This window comes from Bubalus kerabau, chromosome 1 (assembly GCF_029407905.1).
Source record: "Bubalus kerabau isolate K-KA32 ecotype Philippines breed swamp buffalo chromosome 1, PCC_UOA_SB_1v2, whole genome shotgun sequence".
Lineage (NCBI taxonomy): Eukaryota > Metazoa > Chordata > Mammalia > Artiodactyla > Bovidae > Bubalus > Bubalus kerabau.
This window is the reverse complement of record NC_073624.1, coordinates 169,478,931-169,497,205: the sequence shown is the minus strand read 5'-3', so window position 1 is coordinate 169,497,205 and position 18,275 is coordinate 169,478,931. Positions and strand designations below refer to the sequence as shown.

General features: G+C 56.9%; 1 protein-coding gene across 1 annotated transcript; it reads right to left on the bottom strand.

Moving 5' to 3' along the window:
• Nucleotides 1-6,920: 6,920 nt before the first annotated feature.
• On the bottom strand, nt 6,921-17,006 carry LOC129658402 (CRACD-like protein). Its single transcript, XM_055589401.1, has 11 exons — nt 16,913-17,006; nt 16,215-16,487; nt 14,734-14,948; nt 13,835-14,299; nt 13,598-13,718; nt 12,808-12,962; nt 11,598-12,445; nt 9,218-9,286; nt 8,278-8,308; nt 7,132-7,275; nt 6,921-7,055 (listed from the first exon to the last, which is right to left on the bottom strand). The coding sequence occupies exons 1-11, from the start codon at nt 17,004-17,006 to the stop codon at nt 6,921-6,923; spliced, it is 2,550 nt and encodes an 849-aa protein (XP_055445376.1).
• Between the last annotated feature and the right edge of the window lie 1,269 nt (nt 17,007-18,275).

Below are 18,275 nucleotides of genomic sequence, written 5' to 3'. Positions count from 1 at the left end.
CTACTATTTTCTAAGTCCTTTTGAGGTTATACAATTAATTACTCATTATTTTAAAATATACAACATTTGAATCAAAGCTACTGCATATGTATTAGGGAATACAGCAAAACGACAACAAAAACACTTCCGTGAACACTATGGTACCAGAGAGCGTGTCCACAGGATGACTCCCCGGTGCCAGCTTTCCATGGCACATAAACTTCCACAAGCCCCCTGCAGTTGGCAAGTCATTCAATAAACACTGAACAACAGTTTTCATGGACCAGGGTTGCCTAGGGTTGCCAGTCAATCCCCAGATGAATGGAGTGATTACAGACTCCTTAGGGAACAAAGCGGAGAAACATAGAATTATTTCAACTAGACGGGTGCTATGAGAAGAGAAGAAAGATGTTAAGTTGTGCCTGGGAGCCAGAATTATTCAAACAGAAAAGAAAACATGTCAGACAAGAGGTGAGAATGATTCAAAGTTAATGGAGCAAAATGGGGGAGACAGGCCTAGAAGATGCTAGCAGATGCTGGGGGCACAGCACACCTGGACCAGTGAGCATGCAGTGAGCTGAGAGTGATGGACATGAATCATCTGCAGGTCTGCATGGGCCGATCTCCAGAGCCCAAACTATGAAGGACTTAATGATAACAGGCATGCTCACAGTCCCCACTGGTACGTCTCAACTGTGCTCTCAGCACTGTACTGAGAGCTTCCCACACTTCCAATGGCACAGTGAGCTACGATTTCTTTATTTTGTCTACAGAAGATTCAGTAAGCTTCCCAAGTGGTAGTACTAGGTATTGGCCAATTGCATCCAATCTTAAACTGTATTGCTTTAAATTAGTTTTATTTATTTATTTTGGGGTGTGCTGTGTCTTCATTGCTCTGCAAGCTGTTCTCTGTGGAGAGAGGGGGCCACTTTATGGTTGTGTGTCTGGGCTTCTCATTGCTGTGGTTCCTCTTGGGAGCATGGGCACTGGGGCATGTAGGCTTCAGTGGTTGCTGGGTGTGGGCTCAACACTTGCAGTGGCCAGGATCTAGAGCACAGACTCAATAACTGAGGCATACGGGCTTAGTTGCTTTGTAACATGTGGGATCTTCCTGGACTGGGGATGAAACCCATGCCTCCTGCATGGGCATGGGATTGTTTACCACGGAGCCACCAGGGAAGCTCCAGTCCCAAACTCAAGGCTGATATCTTTACGTCACCACTTTTTATTGGAGAGTTTCTAAATGATCAGGCCTGGAAAAAGAACACAACGTGTATGCACTGTCAATGTGATCATTGAGGCTAGGAGGATCCATGCAGATGCCGATAAGGGAGTAAGGTTTTTTCCCTTATGTTTTTCCTTATTTGCCTTTTCATAAGGTGATGATTTGACTCACAGTCCACACTCCTGTTCCCACTGCTCCCCTCCGTGAACTGGAGTTCGAATCTAGGTGGGCCTCTGAGCACACACGTCGCTGGGTTCTATCATGCTGGTTTGACCTTCGGTTCTCACAAACCGGCACTCTTGCTGCTTCTTGAAGTGTCCTAGAGAAGAAGACGTCATATTCCATATTAGATCAGCTTCTTTGACTAGCGATGACATGACAGCCACAACAAGTGGGATGGATAAACACAAAAGCTGGTTTCTTTTGGACTATGAGCCCACCTCTGTTCACGTATGTGTGTGTGTGTGTGTGAGGGAGGGAGAGAGAGAGAGAGAGAGAGAGAGAGAGAGAGAGAGAGAGAGAGAGAGAGAGGCGCCTTTGTGGTTCTAAAGCAAGAAGCACTGAGGAGTTGAGACTTTAACTAACATACTTTCCTTCATTTCAGTTGTGATGGTCCAATGATTTGGAGGATGACATTTAATGTTTCAGGGTAGATGATTTTAGAAGGCTGTGAGGGGACTTCCCTGTCTGGTGGTCTAGTTGTTAAGAATGCGCCTACCAATGAGGCAGGGGACAGGGTGTTTTTGATCAATCCCTGATCTGGGAAGATGCCACTGGGCTCTGGGCAGGTTCGATATAAACCTATAGAACGGACAATGCCAGGCATGAAGGTGAGGGCAGATGGGGGACTCTGGACGAGAATGACTGACGATGACTGACACTGACGTCTCCGTGTAGGTGGGTTGTGCCCAGCACACTCCTCTGGGGCAGGATGTTCCTAGGGCCATTGAGGAGTGCACGCTCATAGGAGTAGCTGGGGACCTAAGGGAACTCTCTGTCCTCTCTGCTCCATTTTGCCCCCAGAGCCCTAATCTGCTCAAAGAGGGGATTCATCCTATGGAAAGACAAACCCACACGTGAGTGAACCTCATTTCTGGTTCACTTGGATTCTGAAAGCGTGACGGTCAGATTCACTCAACTCTCTGGATTTCTGTTCTTCCTGAGATCCAGGCCTACTCACTGGAAGAACACATGGAGCCAGATGAGCTGCATGGCAGCTCCAGTGTGAACAAGTTTCAATTGCTATGGCTTGTGGACATTGTACTGAAAGCCTGAAACCCCCGGTGTTTCAGACGCCTGTTTCCACAATGGGTGAACAGTTCTAACTGTGGGAAGCCCAAAACTTGCCCCCAAACTGCTCATCTTCCTCCTCCTCCTCTCTGTCCCCACCCTTCCCCCCACATGCAGGCTCCCCCACCCCGCCTGGCCCCAGCCTGTCCGGGTCTCCCCTACCCGTGGAAAAGGCCAGGAAAAAATGGTCTCACAACGATGCAGCCGAGAAACAGTGGAAGTCCACTTGGATGCAGTTAGGAGACACCTGAGGATACCTAGGCCAACACTGCCACCGTGTATGGTGAGAGGCCAGTGCGAGGAGAGCTCAAGAGTTCAGAGAACGAGGAAGAGCAGCAGGAGGGAGGGAGGCGGGGGTTGGGGTGGGGGTGGGAGGGAGGGGGTGGGGAGGGACAGGCTGAAGCTGTCTCAAGGCGATGACTTGGGTGAAAACGTTCCCTTTCAGAAGGGCACTCCAAAGAGAGAGTGCTGGAGGGACCTTGAGAGCACAAAGGGCTTCGTTTTGGAGGCTGATCTTAAAGCTGGGAGTCGGGGGTGGGGGAGGGAATCATCCAGACATAGGAAAGACACCAGGCTGAGAAGGCAAGACAGATTCTTTGCAAAAGTGAATCGGATGTCAATGACAGAAGTCAATGGTTTCCATAATTAGACTGTATGGAAATCCATCCATCCATCCATCCACCATCGTTTCGCTCCTTTTCTGTTCTCTACATTTTTAACCGTGAGTGAGAAAGTCTTTCAATGGTTTGATAGGGTTTTTGAATGTCGTGGGATGATGGTACTTTTCAGCCATGGATGAACGTGATGGCTTCTTTTGTCCGTTTCAGCTTTCAGGGTTATCCTGAACTCCCCGGCAAGTGAGGCCTGTGTGTTGCTGTGTGCTGGAGGACACCGTGCTATCCACATCTTGATCTTGGACTGAACAAAACCACCATTGGGAGTGTGTTCGTTGGCTTCATTTCCTTTCCCTATGGCACTCACCTGACCGTGCTGTCCACTCTTTGGATCCTTTCTCTCCCTCTCCCCCTCAAGACAATTGGTCATTTTCTTTCTCCTCCTCCTGCTCCTCTTCCTTCTCACCCTAGTTTCTCTACCCCTCCCCCAAATCCCACTCTTCTCAAATTGACGTCTAACTGACTGACAACATTTTCTTTTGCCTTCTTTCCTTCCTTCCTTCCTTCTTTCTTTCTTTCCTTTTTTGTTTTTTGTTTGTTTTTTGGTTCCCCCACTAATTTTCAGCTGTACAGATGAGATTTTTTAGTGTAGTGCATGACACATCGATCACCAGGATACATCTAGTTAGTGACTTGGTGTCATGGCAAATGATATTTGGTGTCATGACTTACCTCTGACTCATTTATTTCATAAGTGGAAGGTTGCACCGCTTTGTCTGTCTCCCTCACCAGTGGCACTCACTAATTCTCTCCCCAACCCCATCCCCATCGCCAGTTCCTCCCCTCCCTCTTCTGGCCACCACCCATGTGTTCCTTTGTGGTATCTATGACCCTGCTTCTGTTTTGTTCTGTTCTGTTCACCATGTATCGTTTGGTAGGTTCTCATGGAAACGACAGATCTGAGGTATTTCATTTAGCATAATATCCTCTAAAGTTCTCTCCAAGTTCCTGCAGACTATGAGATTTCATTCCCTTCTGGTGGTTGAGTCTCATTCCTCTGTGTGTGTGTGTGTGTCTGCATGCACATGTGCACATGTGCACATGAATAGATAGATATAGGCGTAGGCACACAGGGAGTTCTATCATTATGTTTGTACAGATGTCTACCTAGGTATAGGTGTCGATACCACACATAAATAGGTCCATTTCTTCTTTGTCCCCTCTGTGGGCACTCCGTAGAGTTGGTGGATTGGGTCGAATGAGGAATCTTTGGTGGAGTGTTCTGAGGGATCACAGGACTCTTTTCCCTAGTGATATGATTTCTCTCTCTGTGAGGTGCCAGGTGATGAGATCTGATCTCTCTGAGTCCGCCACCATTTTTCTCAGCTGCAGAAAAGACACGTTTGATCTATCAGAAGCCACTGTCTTCTGATATTTTGAACTTGCTGTCACAATTGTGATTCCAGCTCCTGGGCCTTTCCCCTCTGAATTAGAATTATCATTGTCCAGATAAATGTGCCAGGGTGCTTCTGTGAGCCTGCCCCCACCCCCCACCCCTGCAGCCCCAGCCCAGTCCAGCCCTGCCATTGATTTGTTTTCTACCTCGTGCTTCTGTGTGTCTGTCTGTTCTACCTTTGTTTTGAATAAAGGTGTTTGGGCCTCCTGCCCACTTCACTCATCAGGGCTTGTTTCTCTTTTGGAGGTTGAGTTGTCTGATGCCTTGATCAGTTTTGAACAGAAAAGCCCCTTTTGCAAAATGCTTGCGCCTTCCCCATATATACGGGCATGCGCTCACATGCACACACACACACACACACACTCACATAGATGCGTGTTTCCATCCTTGTATGTACGTGTATGTCTGTGAGTATATATATGTGCATATATACACCTATATACACACACACGCACACACATAAACATCTACATAGACACATGTGTATATACGCACATATGCACATGTACAATGACTTACATGTATGTGCATGTATACACGTGAGCGTAATGTATGTACACGCGTGTTTGCATATGCATATGTGTGTGCATCTATGCCCATCAATCTGTGTATATGTACTATATACACACATGTGCACCTGTACATACGTACATGCATGTATGTTTACTTATATATACTTGTGTATATATATACATGTATACACTCATACATCTGTGTGGACATACACTATATGTAGACGTCTATGTGTGTGTACATATGTATGTATACATGTGTACATATATGTGTGCATATACACACACAGGTATGTGTATATGTAAGCATGCACATACCTGTACGCATATACATGCATACACACCTGTGCATATGCATCACACGTATACACACGTGTACATCTATATGCATTGACATGTCCTCATTTATTTATATGTATGTGTGTATGCATCTGCCCATATGAGCATGTGTATATCAGTGTACATATGTGTATATATGCCTGTGTATACGTATATACATGCAAGCATACACACACACTATAAACGCCTAGGCATATATGTGCACATACAGACACATGAGTGTACGTGAGCATACCCTTTGTACGTATTTGTTTATATGCATGTGTGTACGTATATATAGACACAAATATGCGTGCATATATATATGTACACACGTATATGCACATGTGTATGCATTCTCTTTCTCACTCTGACGTTTAAGCTGCCAGAGCTGTTCTACAACTTGACTTTTCTGCCTGGTGCTTTTGTTTCATTTCATTTCTGTTCTACTTCAAAAAGTTTATTCATGTAATTGGCTGTTGTCATGGAACCCAGGGTTTATTTAGTGGATCCCTATTGACTCCGTCCTCCTCACTGCCACAGCCCTCAACCCACACCCCCGGCCCCCACCGCCCCACCCCCCTACCACCACAGCCTTGCAACCCCAGACCACCCAGCTACCTGCTTTTCCAGTGTTTGTGGCTAGTTATTTTGAAATCCATGTTCTTCTGACCTCAAGTGCACTTTCCCCACCCACCCATGCTGCTTGTGTTTGTTGTCTTTGAACTTTGTCATGGTCTCTACCCAGATCAAGTTTTGCTGTCTCTTGTTGGGGGTCTGAGTATCTTCTTCTTTTCCTTTCTTGCTCCTGAGCTTGAGTGTCTTTGTCTGTGTCTGCTTTCGAAAGTCCTGCTTTGTTCTCTGAGCAGCACTTGCCTGGTTTTGCTTTGCCGTTCCCTTCCTCCCTCTTTCAGAGGAGGGGGGCCGGTGGAGCCTGAGATGTCACTGGTGCCCCTCTCTCCGCGGACACCACCCCATGCGAGCCCCGCCACAGGCGTCTCCTGGAATGTCCCGCTACCACCCTGGAATCACGTGGGGGGAGTGCGTCTCCTTCATGGCAGCAGCCTCCTGAGGAGATATTTCCCAGCTCCTGACAGGAGTGAGCGACTTTACTTTCATTTTTCACTTTTCACTTTCATGTGTTGGAGAAGGAAATGGCAACCCACTCCAGTGTTCTTGCCTGGAGAATCCCAGGGACGGTGGAGCCTGATGGGCTGCCATTTATGGGGTCGCACAGAGTCGGAAACGACTGAGCGACTTAGCAGCAGCAGCAGCAGCTCCCTTCCTCTGTGGCCGGGGTCGCGTCGCATCTCTTCGTGTCCCTCAGCGGCGGAGGCTCAGGGCCGAGCTTGGGCATTTGGGCGGCCGGCCCTGTGGCGTACTGAGACTGCGACCCGTCCGCGGGACTTTCGAGCGGGTTGTCGGGAGCCACCTGGCGGCCGCTTTTATAATGTCCCTCCCCTCCGGAGCTTCCGCTAGACCTTCATGAGGGTTGTGACTCGGCCACCGGGCCCGAGGCAGAGCTCTCAGACACCAGCTACGCTGGCAGTGACAGTCCCGGTGGCGCCGAGGCCTAAGGACATCCTGCTGTCGCTGGAGATTGGTTCTTTAGGTTTCCGAGGGGGATGGCCGTAGCGGCCATCTATGCTACGGTCCACGATCTGGGGAGGCCTGACAGGGTCAACCAGCATCTCCCAGTGCCTCTGCGGGCCGCAGAGATGGACTGGCCGGACCTACCTGGGCCGGGCGGCACGGTGGGCAGGGAGAGGGTCTCCCCTGCCTGGAGCGCCTGGACTCGGACTTGGAGGTCTGGCCTCCTGGGCCGCCCTCAAGAGCTTTCACTTCGCCCTCGGACCCCTTCAGAGGTGGGACCGGCCGGGACTGTGGCGTGGAGGTCGCTGGAGGGCGCACCTGGGCCCAGGCCCTCGGGTTTTTTCTGACCCAAGTGTTTTGCGTGTCGCATTCCGGAGGTGGGGACCCGCCGGCCCCCACCAGGAGAGGCCAGCCAGTGTGGGCATGTGTACTGTCCCCTGTGGGGTCCGGTCGCCTGAGGCATCTCCTGGCACACATGCGTTTTCTTTTTCAAAGTCCTGATAGGTCCAGAAATGTAAATGGACTGGATCCTGCTTCCTCGGGTGGCTGGGGAGGGCGAGCTCGACCCTTCAGTGTGCTCTCGTGGGTCTCAGTCGTCAGACATGACTTTTTCTCACCCCTCCCCAACTCCCTAAATTCCAGTCAGGAGTTGGGGACCAGCTTGGGCCGTCCTGGGTGTCCCCTCTAGGAAAGTCTGGGGCCCAGGCGTGGTCCTTGGTTGGGGCCCGCTCATCTCATTGGAGGTGCCTCGCTGACGGTTCTTTCTTTTTGCACATTGAACCCAAACCCATTCAGAGACTCGGACTGAACAGTACATCTACCCGTGTGGGCGAAGCAGGGAGAGGGTCCCTGGCCAGCTCCCTCTTCTTTGGAGTCCGTGTCCCCACTTTTGCCACCACGTACTCCCCTCCCCCGTTCTCACCTCCGTCTCTGGCACACCCCCATGGGTCGAGCAGATGACCCATCCTGAGAGCTCCAGGCCTGGTGTTTATGGAATAGTGCTGGAGACAGGTGGCTGAGCCAAGGTTCCGGGGTCCCTCCCTGTGAGTCATAGATGGGCCCTGCTATCAGCTGCTGTCATTTTGTCGCCCTTAATGGGCCTTTTTTGTCACCAGATAAGTACTGACATGGTGTGCTTTGGTGTTTGTTACCAAGAATTTTGGGCTTCTGGATGCACATGGGGCTTTGGGCCTTGGGGCCACCAGCTGGTGCCCAATTTGGCCCTTGTCTCTGGAGCCAACTGCCTGGGCCTGTGTGCTGGCTCCTATGTGGTGTGTGTGGCTGACCCACCTTGTGGTGCCACCTCTGATCTCCAGGAAACCTGAAGGTGGCAGGGTAAGGCAGTGTGGGTCTTCTACCCCATGTGCTCCCTGCTGCTCCCTGCTGCAGGCACCTGGTGGTGACTGTGACAACCCCTGCTCTGTGGGTTCTGTGCCACATGTCAGGCATTTTCCTTCTGGGATCATTGGCTATTCTTGCCTGAGGTGAGGTGGTGGGGAAGGTTGCTGGTGAGGCTTAAAGTGGGCCCCTCTGGTTATTGTTCTTGCTGTGCCTCCCTCCCAGCTTCACCTTGGCTCAACTGATTGATGTGGTGTGGTTGTGCTTTCCTGGGCTGAGCCTAAGCTGTGCTGCATAAGGGATGAGAGTTCCTGGTGAATGTGTCTGCTTTTCTTGGTCTGTCTGTGGGGCCCCTTGCCTGTCTTTCCCCCTGCCTGCTGGGGAGGATGAGGAAGGCAGAGGTTGGGTGCAGTTTCTGGCCCTGACCTTTGGTCTTCTGTCCCCTACCTTGGGGCATCAGTGGGGCTGTTGGTTTTCTGACACAGAAGGTGCTTTGGCTTTGTCTTCATGGTGTGTGTCCTGTGGGCAGCCCTTCCTACCCTCTCCATGGTAGGGAGGGCTGTGTTGTGGCTGCACTGTCTACCCTCTGTGGGTGTGTGAGCATGCCTTGTTTGACCCTTGGTGGTGCCCCTGGAGTGCTCCAGGTCATCTCTCAGGTGCCTGAAACTGAGTGCTGGTGTCATTTCCCTTAACCCAGTGTTCCCCTTGGGTGCCTGCCATGGTGGTGTGTATGTCCCATGAGTGGCTCTCTTCGGGGGGTGTCCAGAAAGTAGGAAATGCATACCTGTTCCCCTTGTGGTGGAGGCTGATGGATGAGGACTTGCAGGGGGTGGGGTGTGGGTTCTGCACTGGCCCTGACTGTGCACATGGTCCTGTGTGGTTGTCCACTTACCTGTACTGTAGACCCCCCCCCCATCCTGCCCAGCTGAGGACTGGCAGCGTGTAGAGTGCCTCTATGGGCCTGAAAGAGAGATAATGGGATGAGGGATGGCATGCCCATGATGAGCAAACTTTCTCTAGTGATTCAAGAAGGAAGCTTGGGGTACTGGAACTCCTAGCTGCTGTCCCTCCCAAGTGTGTGATTGCCACCTTGGTGATTGCTGGAGCATGTGGGCAGAAAATCCCCTCCCCTTTGTGGTGGGGGTGGGTGCACTGGCCTGGTGGTGAGGCCATGTGCTGTTCATTGTCTAGTGTGGTCCATGCCTCCCCACTGAGTTATGGGAGGGTCCTGTGGGACCCTGCTTGGCATACAGCAAGTTGGGGGGCTGTGTGTGTGCCATATGTGTGGCTGGCCCTGTGGTGTGAGCCCATGGGGAAGGGGGGTGTGGAGTGCAATGCCTGGTTGGCCCTGGCTTCCCCAGCCCCACAAACTGGTGAAGAGGAGCCTATTGTGCCTGTGCTTGCCCCTTGGCTGCAGCCAGTGGCAGTGTGTGGTCACAGTCTGGGCTGCCTTGCTTGAGAGCATGTCCCCAGGATGTTGAGCCTTGGGGACAGACTAGATAGAAGGTCTGTTGAGGATTGATGGAGGTAGATGGGTGGATGGCATGAAAGGCCTTGGTGGCAGGGCTGGATTATGGGACCTGCCCTGGGGATGGCCAGGATTGGCTGGTGTCCCAGGTGGTGTTGCAGGACTGCCCTCATGTGTGGGTGGTGGTGAGATCCCATGCTCATTTTCCTGGTGGCCTGGCCATGTCTTGGTGTTTTCTGGCCCCCAGATGGTGCCTCTGCTCCTGACTTATGGCCCCTGCCATGCATGCTTACTGGCCCCTCCTGGCCACTGCTGGTCTTTTCTCCTTGTCCTGAATGTGTGACTGCCTGTGTTCCCTTCCCCTGTCTGGGAGGGAGCTGGCCTTGCCTCATGGGGGTATTGTTCCCTGGCGTCTCCATTGGCTGGTGGTGTCCCTGGGTGGAGCAGTGCACTTATGTGGTGGGAGAGTGTTCTCTTTGGCTGGCTGTGGCTCTGGGTGTGTAGGTGGTTGTGGGCATGAGCCCCATGAGTGTGGGGGGTGCAAGTCCATTGTCCCAGGTGTGTTGTGGAGACTGCTCCTGTGCTGGGAGGCCTCTGGTAGATCTCACTAGATCCTGTGGTCACCCTGGTGGATGACTTGTGTCTCCTGGGTTGCTTTGAGACATTCCCCTTGTGGTGGTATGTGGCCACCCCACCTCTACTGTTGGTTCTGTGGTGTTGGTCTCATGTGGCTGCACCCTGTTGGTGCCTCTCTGTCCATCTGCCTCAGTTTGCTCCCTGTATGCAGTTCCCTAGGGCAGTGCCCTGGTGGGTGTCACTTCCTGGGCCTGCTGTGGCCCCCATCTGCCCATTTTGGTGCCACCTGTCTGCTACTGCTGTCACATGCTGGATGAGGGGGAGCATATGTGAACCCTGTCCCCCCACTCAGCCCTGCTCTGATACACTTGCCTGAGTGTGGGTCAGGTCTCTGGTCTGTGTGGGCTGGATGCCCTGTCCTCACTGCCTAGCATCCCCCATCCCTCTGGGGTTGGTGGAAAAGATGGACATTAAGATTGTACATTGGCCATATCTGGTGTGGCCTGGCTCCCAGGACCACCTGGGCAGGTGGGCTTGTGAGAGGGTGGGGTTGAGGAGCTGTCCTCCCCTTGTACATCGGTGGGTTAGTGGTGGACCACTGTGAACCCTGAGGACTGAGTGTGTGTGATCATTATTGGCAAGGGCAGGAAGTGGAAGTTGGATGGTTGGTTGGGTTTCCCACCCCCCTCAGTGCTTTAATGAAACACTCTCCTGGCTTAATCACCTCCTGGGCATTCTGGTTCACATGCTTCAATGTGTCATATCCTGGAACTATCTACCAGCTATCTTGGGACTATCCCCCAGCTCACATCATGGCATGCTTGTTCCATGTGTTCACTCCCTTATCTGGTTGACTCTATCAGTAATATATGTTTGTTTCAAATATTAACCATGCATGTCTAAAGAACACCTGGTACAGGTAAACTTGAAAAGGGTGCGTGGTGCTGGACTCTCCTGGGTGCTGAACTTTACAGTTTTGAGGACATATCTAGTGGAGCAAAGGTAGGTAGGCACATTAGAACATGTGATTGTCCAATTCACAATGCTGGTGCCTCTGAAGCAACGATAAGAAAGTCTGATTGGGAGCATGGCCTCTGGTATGTAAGGTCCAGGGTGATTTATACTGCAGCATTTTCTGCAAATGGATCCCTTGGCTTGGGAAAGAAGGGTTTATGAATGGGAAAAAGTGAGAATGGTGAGAATTGGGAGGCATGGAGCAGCCAGGAACCCGCCTGGGAGGGCGAGGTGTGCTCGTTCATCGGCAGAGGGCCCCAGGGAAGGCCCCGGCGTGGCGCGGATGCCCGTGGCAGCCAAGACTTCCTCTAAGAGGCTGGGCGTGCCGGCGAGAGCCGGCTGTTGCGCTGCGACGACAGAGGCCCGCGTGGAAGGCCCCGGCGTGTCCGGGGTGCCCGTGGCCGCCAGGAGCTCGTCTAGGAAGCTGGGTGGCCCTGGGAGGGCAGGGTCCACCCCTTCGTCGGCAGCGGCCCCCGGGGCGGGCGCCTGCGTGTCCGGGGCGCCCGTGGCCGCCAAGAGCTCATCTAGGAGGCTCGTCGGGCTCGGAAGGCTGGGGGGCTGGGGCTGTGGCTCTAGCGGAGGGGCCGTGCCTTCACCGTAGGGTGACTCCGGCCACCGCGGGATGTGTGTCTCCGGCTGTGGAGGCGGCGGGATGGCCCCTTGCCCAGGCTGCCCGGGGGCCGTGACGGCAGGGGAGCGCGCGGCCCAGGGAACTGCTCCCCGGGGAGGAGGCGGTGGCCTCCCACTTGGCTGGAGAGCCACCGGGCTGGGCTGGACCATGAAGATCATCAACGGCTGGCCCACACAGACCCCAGAGGCAGTCCCGGGCACCCAGAAAGTGGGGGCCCCAAAAGGAGCAGCTGCAGCCAAGGGTGGCATGCTCTCCTGTGGCTGAGAGGGGCGAAGGGGAGGAGAGGTGCTCTGGACAGCGGGTGGGGCCCTTCGGTCCTCTGGAGCAGGAGTCGTCGTGGCTGATGCGCCGCTGGGCCCCTGGGCCCGGCCGTTGCCGGGCCCGCTTGGGCTCCGCTGGGGGTGCCGAGCTCTTCGGTTTTGAAACCATATCTAGGGGAGCAAAGGGCAGACAGGCACTGATATCAGAAGCCGTGGCCGTCCGGATCACCCACCGTGCTGGCGCCTCTGCGGCGCCCATTCGACAGCCCGCCCGGCCGCCCGGCCTCTGGGCTGTCAGGCCCAGGGCGACTTCTGCAGGCCCCTTTTCTGCAAACGAATCCCTTGGCCCTGGGAAATGAGGGGTGCCCGCGCGGCCAGAAGCGGCCCCAAACCCTCCAGTCAGCCTGCCGACTTTCGGCCCCCCTCCCCCCCAGCCCCAGCCTACGTGTATCCAGCTCCAGACGCTTGGCAGGGCTGAACCCTCCTTACTCCTGGGCCACGTCCTGGGCCCACGCGCTGGCTGGAGAGCTTACCTGGATGCGAGGTTCTGGGATTCCCGTCTGACGAGCCAGTTCCTCCCTGGCGGCAATCCCCGGGAAGCGATCCCTCGTGAAGGCTTGCACGAGGATCCTTGTCTGAGAAGGAGAGATGACTGTCCTCTTTCTCCGGGCCTCTCTGGCCGAGGCTTCTACCCGCGAAAGAACACACCGAGAGGAGAGGACGTTAAGGCCCGTGGAACGTTCACAGCACAGATACCCTAGACGGTGTGGAGGGGAGGGGGAGTCCCACACCCCTGAATCACTACAGGTGGCTCTGCCGCCGGGGCAGGGCTCTAAGGAATACACCCACAGATGGATCGCGTGCCTGGGTCCATCGTGGACGCGTGCGTGTGCACGCGCACACACGCACACTCCCCACACGTGCATGTCCCTGTGTGTCTCTCCCCTCCTCCGGCCTTGCCGCCGAGTGCCCTGAAAGCGTGCTCCTCGGCCAAGGCTGCCCGGGCAGCCGGAGCCTAAGGTTCCCGACGGGGGCTGGGGAGGGGGTGCAAAGGGGGAACACTGCTGCCCGCCCACGCCGGCTGGGGCCGTCTTGCCCCGATCTGGGACACTGATGGGGGCAGCAACCACAGAGCCCTGTTTCCTCCTCACCTTCCCCCTCCTCCCGCACACACACACCCCGCCCCCCCGCCTCCCCCGCCCCCTTGGTGTTTCTGGGCCTCCCGTGCTCATCCACCAGCAGAGAGAATTCTCTGGCAAGAGGGGGAGGGTTCGGGACCCCCTCTGGGGGACTTGCCTTTGGAGAGAACGCTGGCTAAGTTACCTTGAGAGGAAGACTGAGGTCGAGGAGGCGACGTTGGCCCCCCTTCCCCTTCTTGGTGCACGTGTTCAGACGGCGATCGGCTCTGCTTTGACCGTCTTCTTCGTTGGTTTTGAAACCAGACCTAGGGGCAAACAGAGAGAATTCCTTCTCAGGAGAAAGGCCGCCAGATGCTTTCAGCTGCCTTGGATCGGCATGGAGAGCCTGAAAGGGAGACCGGGTGGAGAGGCGGGGGCCTACCTGGACTCTGCTTTCGTCAATGCCGAGCTCTCGGGCCAGTCGTTCTCTGGTCGCTATCCCAGGGTAGGGGTTCTGTTGAAAGAGCGCTTGCAGGGCGTCCTTCTGGCTCGGCTTCAGAGCGAGCCTCCTCCTTCGAGATCCTGTGGCGATGGGGCCTGTGGAAGAAGAGAAGAAAGGGAAGCGTCTCAGACCAGAGCACCTGGGGGAGGACTCGGCGGAGGAGCCCAAGCGTGCTCCCCGCCCAGGGGCAGTTGCCCCTGAGCCTGAGCAGAGCCGGGAGCCTGGGCACGGGTGTGCATCTGGAAGTCGCTTGGCTACACCCCGACAGCCAGGCTGAGAGGCAAGGGCGGTACCCCCGACCCCCACCCAGGCCGGAATGCAAGAAACGCCAGCAGGCAGAAAGGAAACCAAACCCAGCCCCGACACAGAGGCGGCAAGAAGTCCCGCCCGCCGAAGACCACAACACTATCCTGCCGCGTGTTCCCACCCGTCTGGGGGAGATGCCCGGGAAAGGTCTGGATGGGGCTTCTCCCAGATTTCCCTCCATCACGATGCCGGCGGGAGGGGACCTGGCTTCTCCGGGCTAACGCGGAGCACGGGCCATATTTGCCGCCAGGAGCGGAAAAGGAAAGGGAAGCGAAGCGAGGCCCAACCCTCAATGGCAGAAGGCACCAGGCCATTGTGGGGAGGAAGCCACCGAAGGAGGCAAAGCCCCAGAGCTCCCCGACTCCCATTCCCGCAGGAAGATGAGGATAAAGGGCCCCATCCCAGCCCCCGCAACCCCACACCCCCCACCCCCAACCCCCGTCAAACCACACCGTCTTCCCAGAAAAGACAAGGGAGAAGCCACGTGTGTGCCAAAGGAGCAAGACGAACAAACGATGCCCCTTTGGGCACACCTGAGTCCTGGGAACCGTGGCCCCAGCCGATCGGTCCCTGCCATTCTCGGTGGTGGGCCGACCCGTTTGCCGTGAACCCGTGGCCGAGGCGATCCACGGGTCCCCTGAGACGCGATCCGACCCCAGGGACCGAGGGCAAACGTACCGCGTGAGGCGCTGGAGGAGCCGGACGAAGCCATGGTGGGAGAGCCGCACGGACGCTGCAGACTGCTGACCTAGTGGGCCGGGACCCAGCGGCTCAGGACTCTGGAGAGCGGGAGGCGGCTCCGCCCCTATTTATGTAAATAGGGGCGGGTGCGTCCGATGGAGGGGGCGCCCCTGGCCTCTTTCCCAGGAGAGACCCTGGACAAGAATCCCGGGGAGCCAGTGGGCTTTCACGGGCCGGGCCCGTGCCCCAGACCCCCAAGGTCCGCCGCTGGGCTGGGCGGGCAGTTCGGGGGCTTTGGTTTGTGGCCCTCCCACGCAGCGGGTGGGATCAACCCCGGGCCCAGGGGCCGTCAGCAGTGCCCACAGAGCGAACTGCCCGGGAATTCCCCTGGGTCCCTTTGACGTGGCCGGCCACGCCCCCTTTCCCAAACTGCCTTGCCTTCCAAACCGCGCTGGGTTTTCCCGCCTTTTCACATTCCACACACGTCCCTTGGCCTCGATTGCCCCCGCCCGCTCCTGCGAGGCATGGCGGGACACTGGACGCTCTCTCCAGTGCCTCCACCTAGATCCCTCGCTTTCCTTGCCTCCGTTTCCCACGCCCCTCCCCAACTCCTCCGTGCCCTCTTGGCGTCCTGTCCCTGCAGCAGTCCCAGACCGCCACCCCCAGGGCTCTGAGTGGCCTGGAGCTCAAGGCTCCGGCCAGAGACGTGAAGGTCCAGCGTCTCGAACGGCAGCTCACGCCATTTGGGGCTTTTTCACGTGGAGCCTGAGGCCCACGTCGCCCCAGCCCAAGTGCCCTGGAGATCCCGCGAAAGGGGACAGACAGTGTACCCCCGCTACTGTTAGGGAGGAGGTTCCACTAAGCCAAGGGAGGAAGCATGGACGTTCTGGACACAACGGAGCCCTCGCCCGTGCGCCAACAAGGGGACATGGAAAGAGTGTGTGCTTTCTCAAAGAGACGGAGGGCGGCGAGGAGGAGGAGGAGGAGGAGGAGGAGGAGGAGGAGGAGGAGGAGGAGGAGGAGGAGGAGGAAATCAGGAGGCCGGAGCAGACAAAGGAGGAAGAAGGCGGCGTGAAGCACCGCGGGGGATGGACGATGAGAGGCGCTTCTCTTTTCGCTGTGAACAGGGTGAAAAGAGTGAACTGAAAAGAAACGAACGAGCCACAGCAGCACCCCACCCACCCACCCAACCGTCTGGGCCGATGTATGCCTTGGCCACCCGGGCTTCTAAACCCACCACGGGGCTTCACGTGAGAACAGGCAGGGGTTCGTATGTACTTGGAAACCATTGGGCCTGTGAGCTCAGGAACGGGTTTGCAAGTAAAGCACGTACATCTGTATGTCTGCGGGTGACGGGAGGATGCTGGTGGCCGGGCGAGCTCAGTCACTATACTGTGAGGGTCAGAGAGAGACACGGAGATGAGGGGCCTTTGCAGATCTACCACCGGGCGTGTGGGCACACATGGACAGGGAGTCTGGTCGTGAAAGCGGTTGTGTGGGTAGGTCCCTACTGCTGGCTCTGAGGATCTGACCTCCGGACACCCGCCCAGAACAGGCACCTTGAAACCCAGGGAAACGTGTCCCTGACGCAGCATTCTAGGGATACCTGCAGGGTGTGCCGGGGGCTTGAAGCTGAGTCCCAGATGCGGGCACTGCCCCCCGCACCCGCACTCCCACCCCCACCCCCACCCCCACCCGCACCCTCACCCCCACCCCCACCCCCACCTCCCCCGACCCCCCTCTCCCACTCAGCCTTCCCCAACTCTCTCCCTTCGTCCCCCACCCACTCGGCCCCCTCCCACCTTGCATCTCCCAACCTTCCACCTTCTCACTCCCCTGTCTCCCTCTCCCCCTCCCTCTGCTGCCCCTGGCATAGGGAAGGAGTTCTCCCGTGTGGGCTGCTGGAAAGATGGGACCAGAAGACAGAAGAGCCAGACACAAAGAACCTGTGCCTGGCACGGGGTGTCTTTACTGGGTCCATGGAATGTTCCCTCTGAGGCAGCCTCCTGGTCACTGCCATGCAGGGAGTACTTGAGGCTTCAGGTAGGGTGTCCCTGTCTGGGGTGGGGCCCAGCTTCCCAAAGGTCCAGCACTCGGCTCCGTCCCCAAAGTGGTCGGTAGACATCCCGTCTGGATTCTCTCCTCTTCCCACACAAAGCAGCTCCCACCCACCCGCCCTTCCCCGAGCTCCATGGCCCCACATCCCAGGCAAGGAGACCTGAACGTGGCTAGGGGGAGAAGGTGCCCCTTCCTTCCTCTCCCTCTAAGCCCCAGGGCCTGGGGAGCCTGGCAGCATGTCGAGGAGGGCCTGGTACTCGTCCTCACTGAGGGGTGTTGCCAGGGTGGCCTCAACTCCTTCTTCCCCCGCAGGGGCCCCCGGAGAAGACCAGGGCGTGTCCTGGATGGCCGTGGCAGCCAAGATTTCCTCTAGGAGGCTGGGTGACCCGGGGAGGGCTGGGTGGGCCCCTGCGATGGCGGGAGAGGACCCCGGAAAAGGACCCGGCGAGCCCGGGAGGCCCGGGGCAGCCAGGAGCTCGCCTGGGAGGGCGAGGTGTGCTCGTTCATCGGCAGAGGGCCCCAGGGAAGGCCCCGGCGTGGCGCGGATGCCCGCGGCAGCCAAGACTTCCTCTAAGAGGCTGGGCGTGCCGGCGAGAGCCGGCTGTTGCGCTGCGACGACAGAGGCCCGCGTGGAAGGCCCCGGCGTGTCCGGGGTGCCCGTGGCCGCCAGGAGCTCGTCTAGGAAGCTGGGTGGCCCTGGGAGGGCAGGGTCCACCCCTTCGTCGGCAGCGGCCCCCGGGGCGGGCGCCTGCGTGTCCGGGGCGCCCGTGGCCGCCAAGAGCTCATCTAGGAGGCTCGTCGGGCTCGGAAGGCTGGGGGGCTGGGGCTGTGGCTCTAGCGGAGGGGCCGTGCCTTCACCGTAGGGTGACTCCGGCCACCGCGGGATGTGTGTCTCCGGCTGTGGAGGCGGCGGGATGGCCCCTTGCCCAGGCTGCCCGGGGGCCGTGACGGCAGGGGAGCGCGCGGCCCAGGGAACTGCTCCCCGGGGAGGAGGCGGTGGCCTCCCACTTGGCTGGAGAGCCACCGGGCTGGGCTGGACCATGAAGATCATCAACGGCTGGCCCACACAGACCCCAGAGGCAGTCCCGGGCACCCAGAAAGTGGGGGCCCCAAAAGGAGCAGCTGCAGCCAAGGGTGGCATGCTCTCCTGTGGCTGAGAGGGGCGAAGGGGAGGAGAGGTGCTCTGGACAGCGGGTGGGGCCCTTCGGTCCTCTGGAGCAGGAGTCGTCGTGGCTGATGCGCCGCTGGGCCCCTGGGCCCGGCCGTTGCCGGGCCCGCTTGGGCTCCGCTGGGGGTGCCGAGCTCTTCGGTTTTGAAACCATATCTAGGGGAGCAA

Coding starts and splice junctions, on each gene's coding strand:
- LOC129658402 (XM_055589401.1), bottom strand. CDS start 17,006: ATGTCTACCGACCACTTTGGGGACGGAGCCGAGTGCTGGACCTTTGGG. Junction 16,488..16,912: donor CACCCTACCTGAAGCCTCAA/GTACTCCCTGCA, acceptor CACACCCTGCAG/GTATCCCTAGAATGCTGCGT. Junction 12,446..12,807: donor TCCCAGAACCTCGCATCCAG/GTAAGCTCTCCA, acceptor TTGCTCCCCTAG/ATATGGTTTCAAAACCGAAG.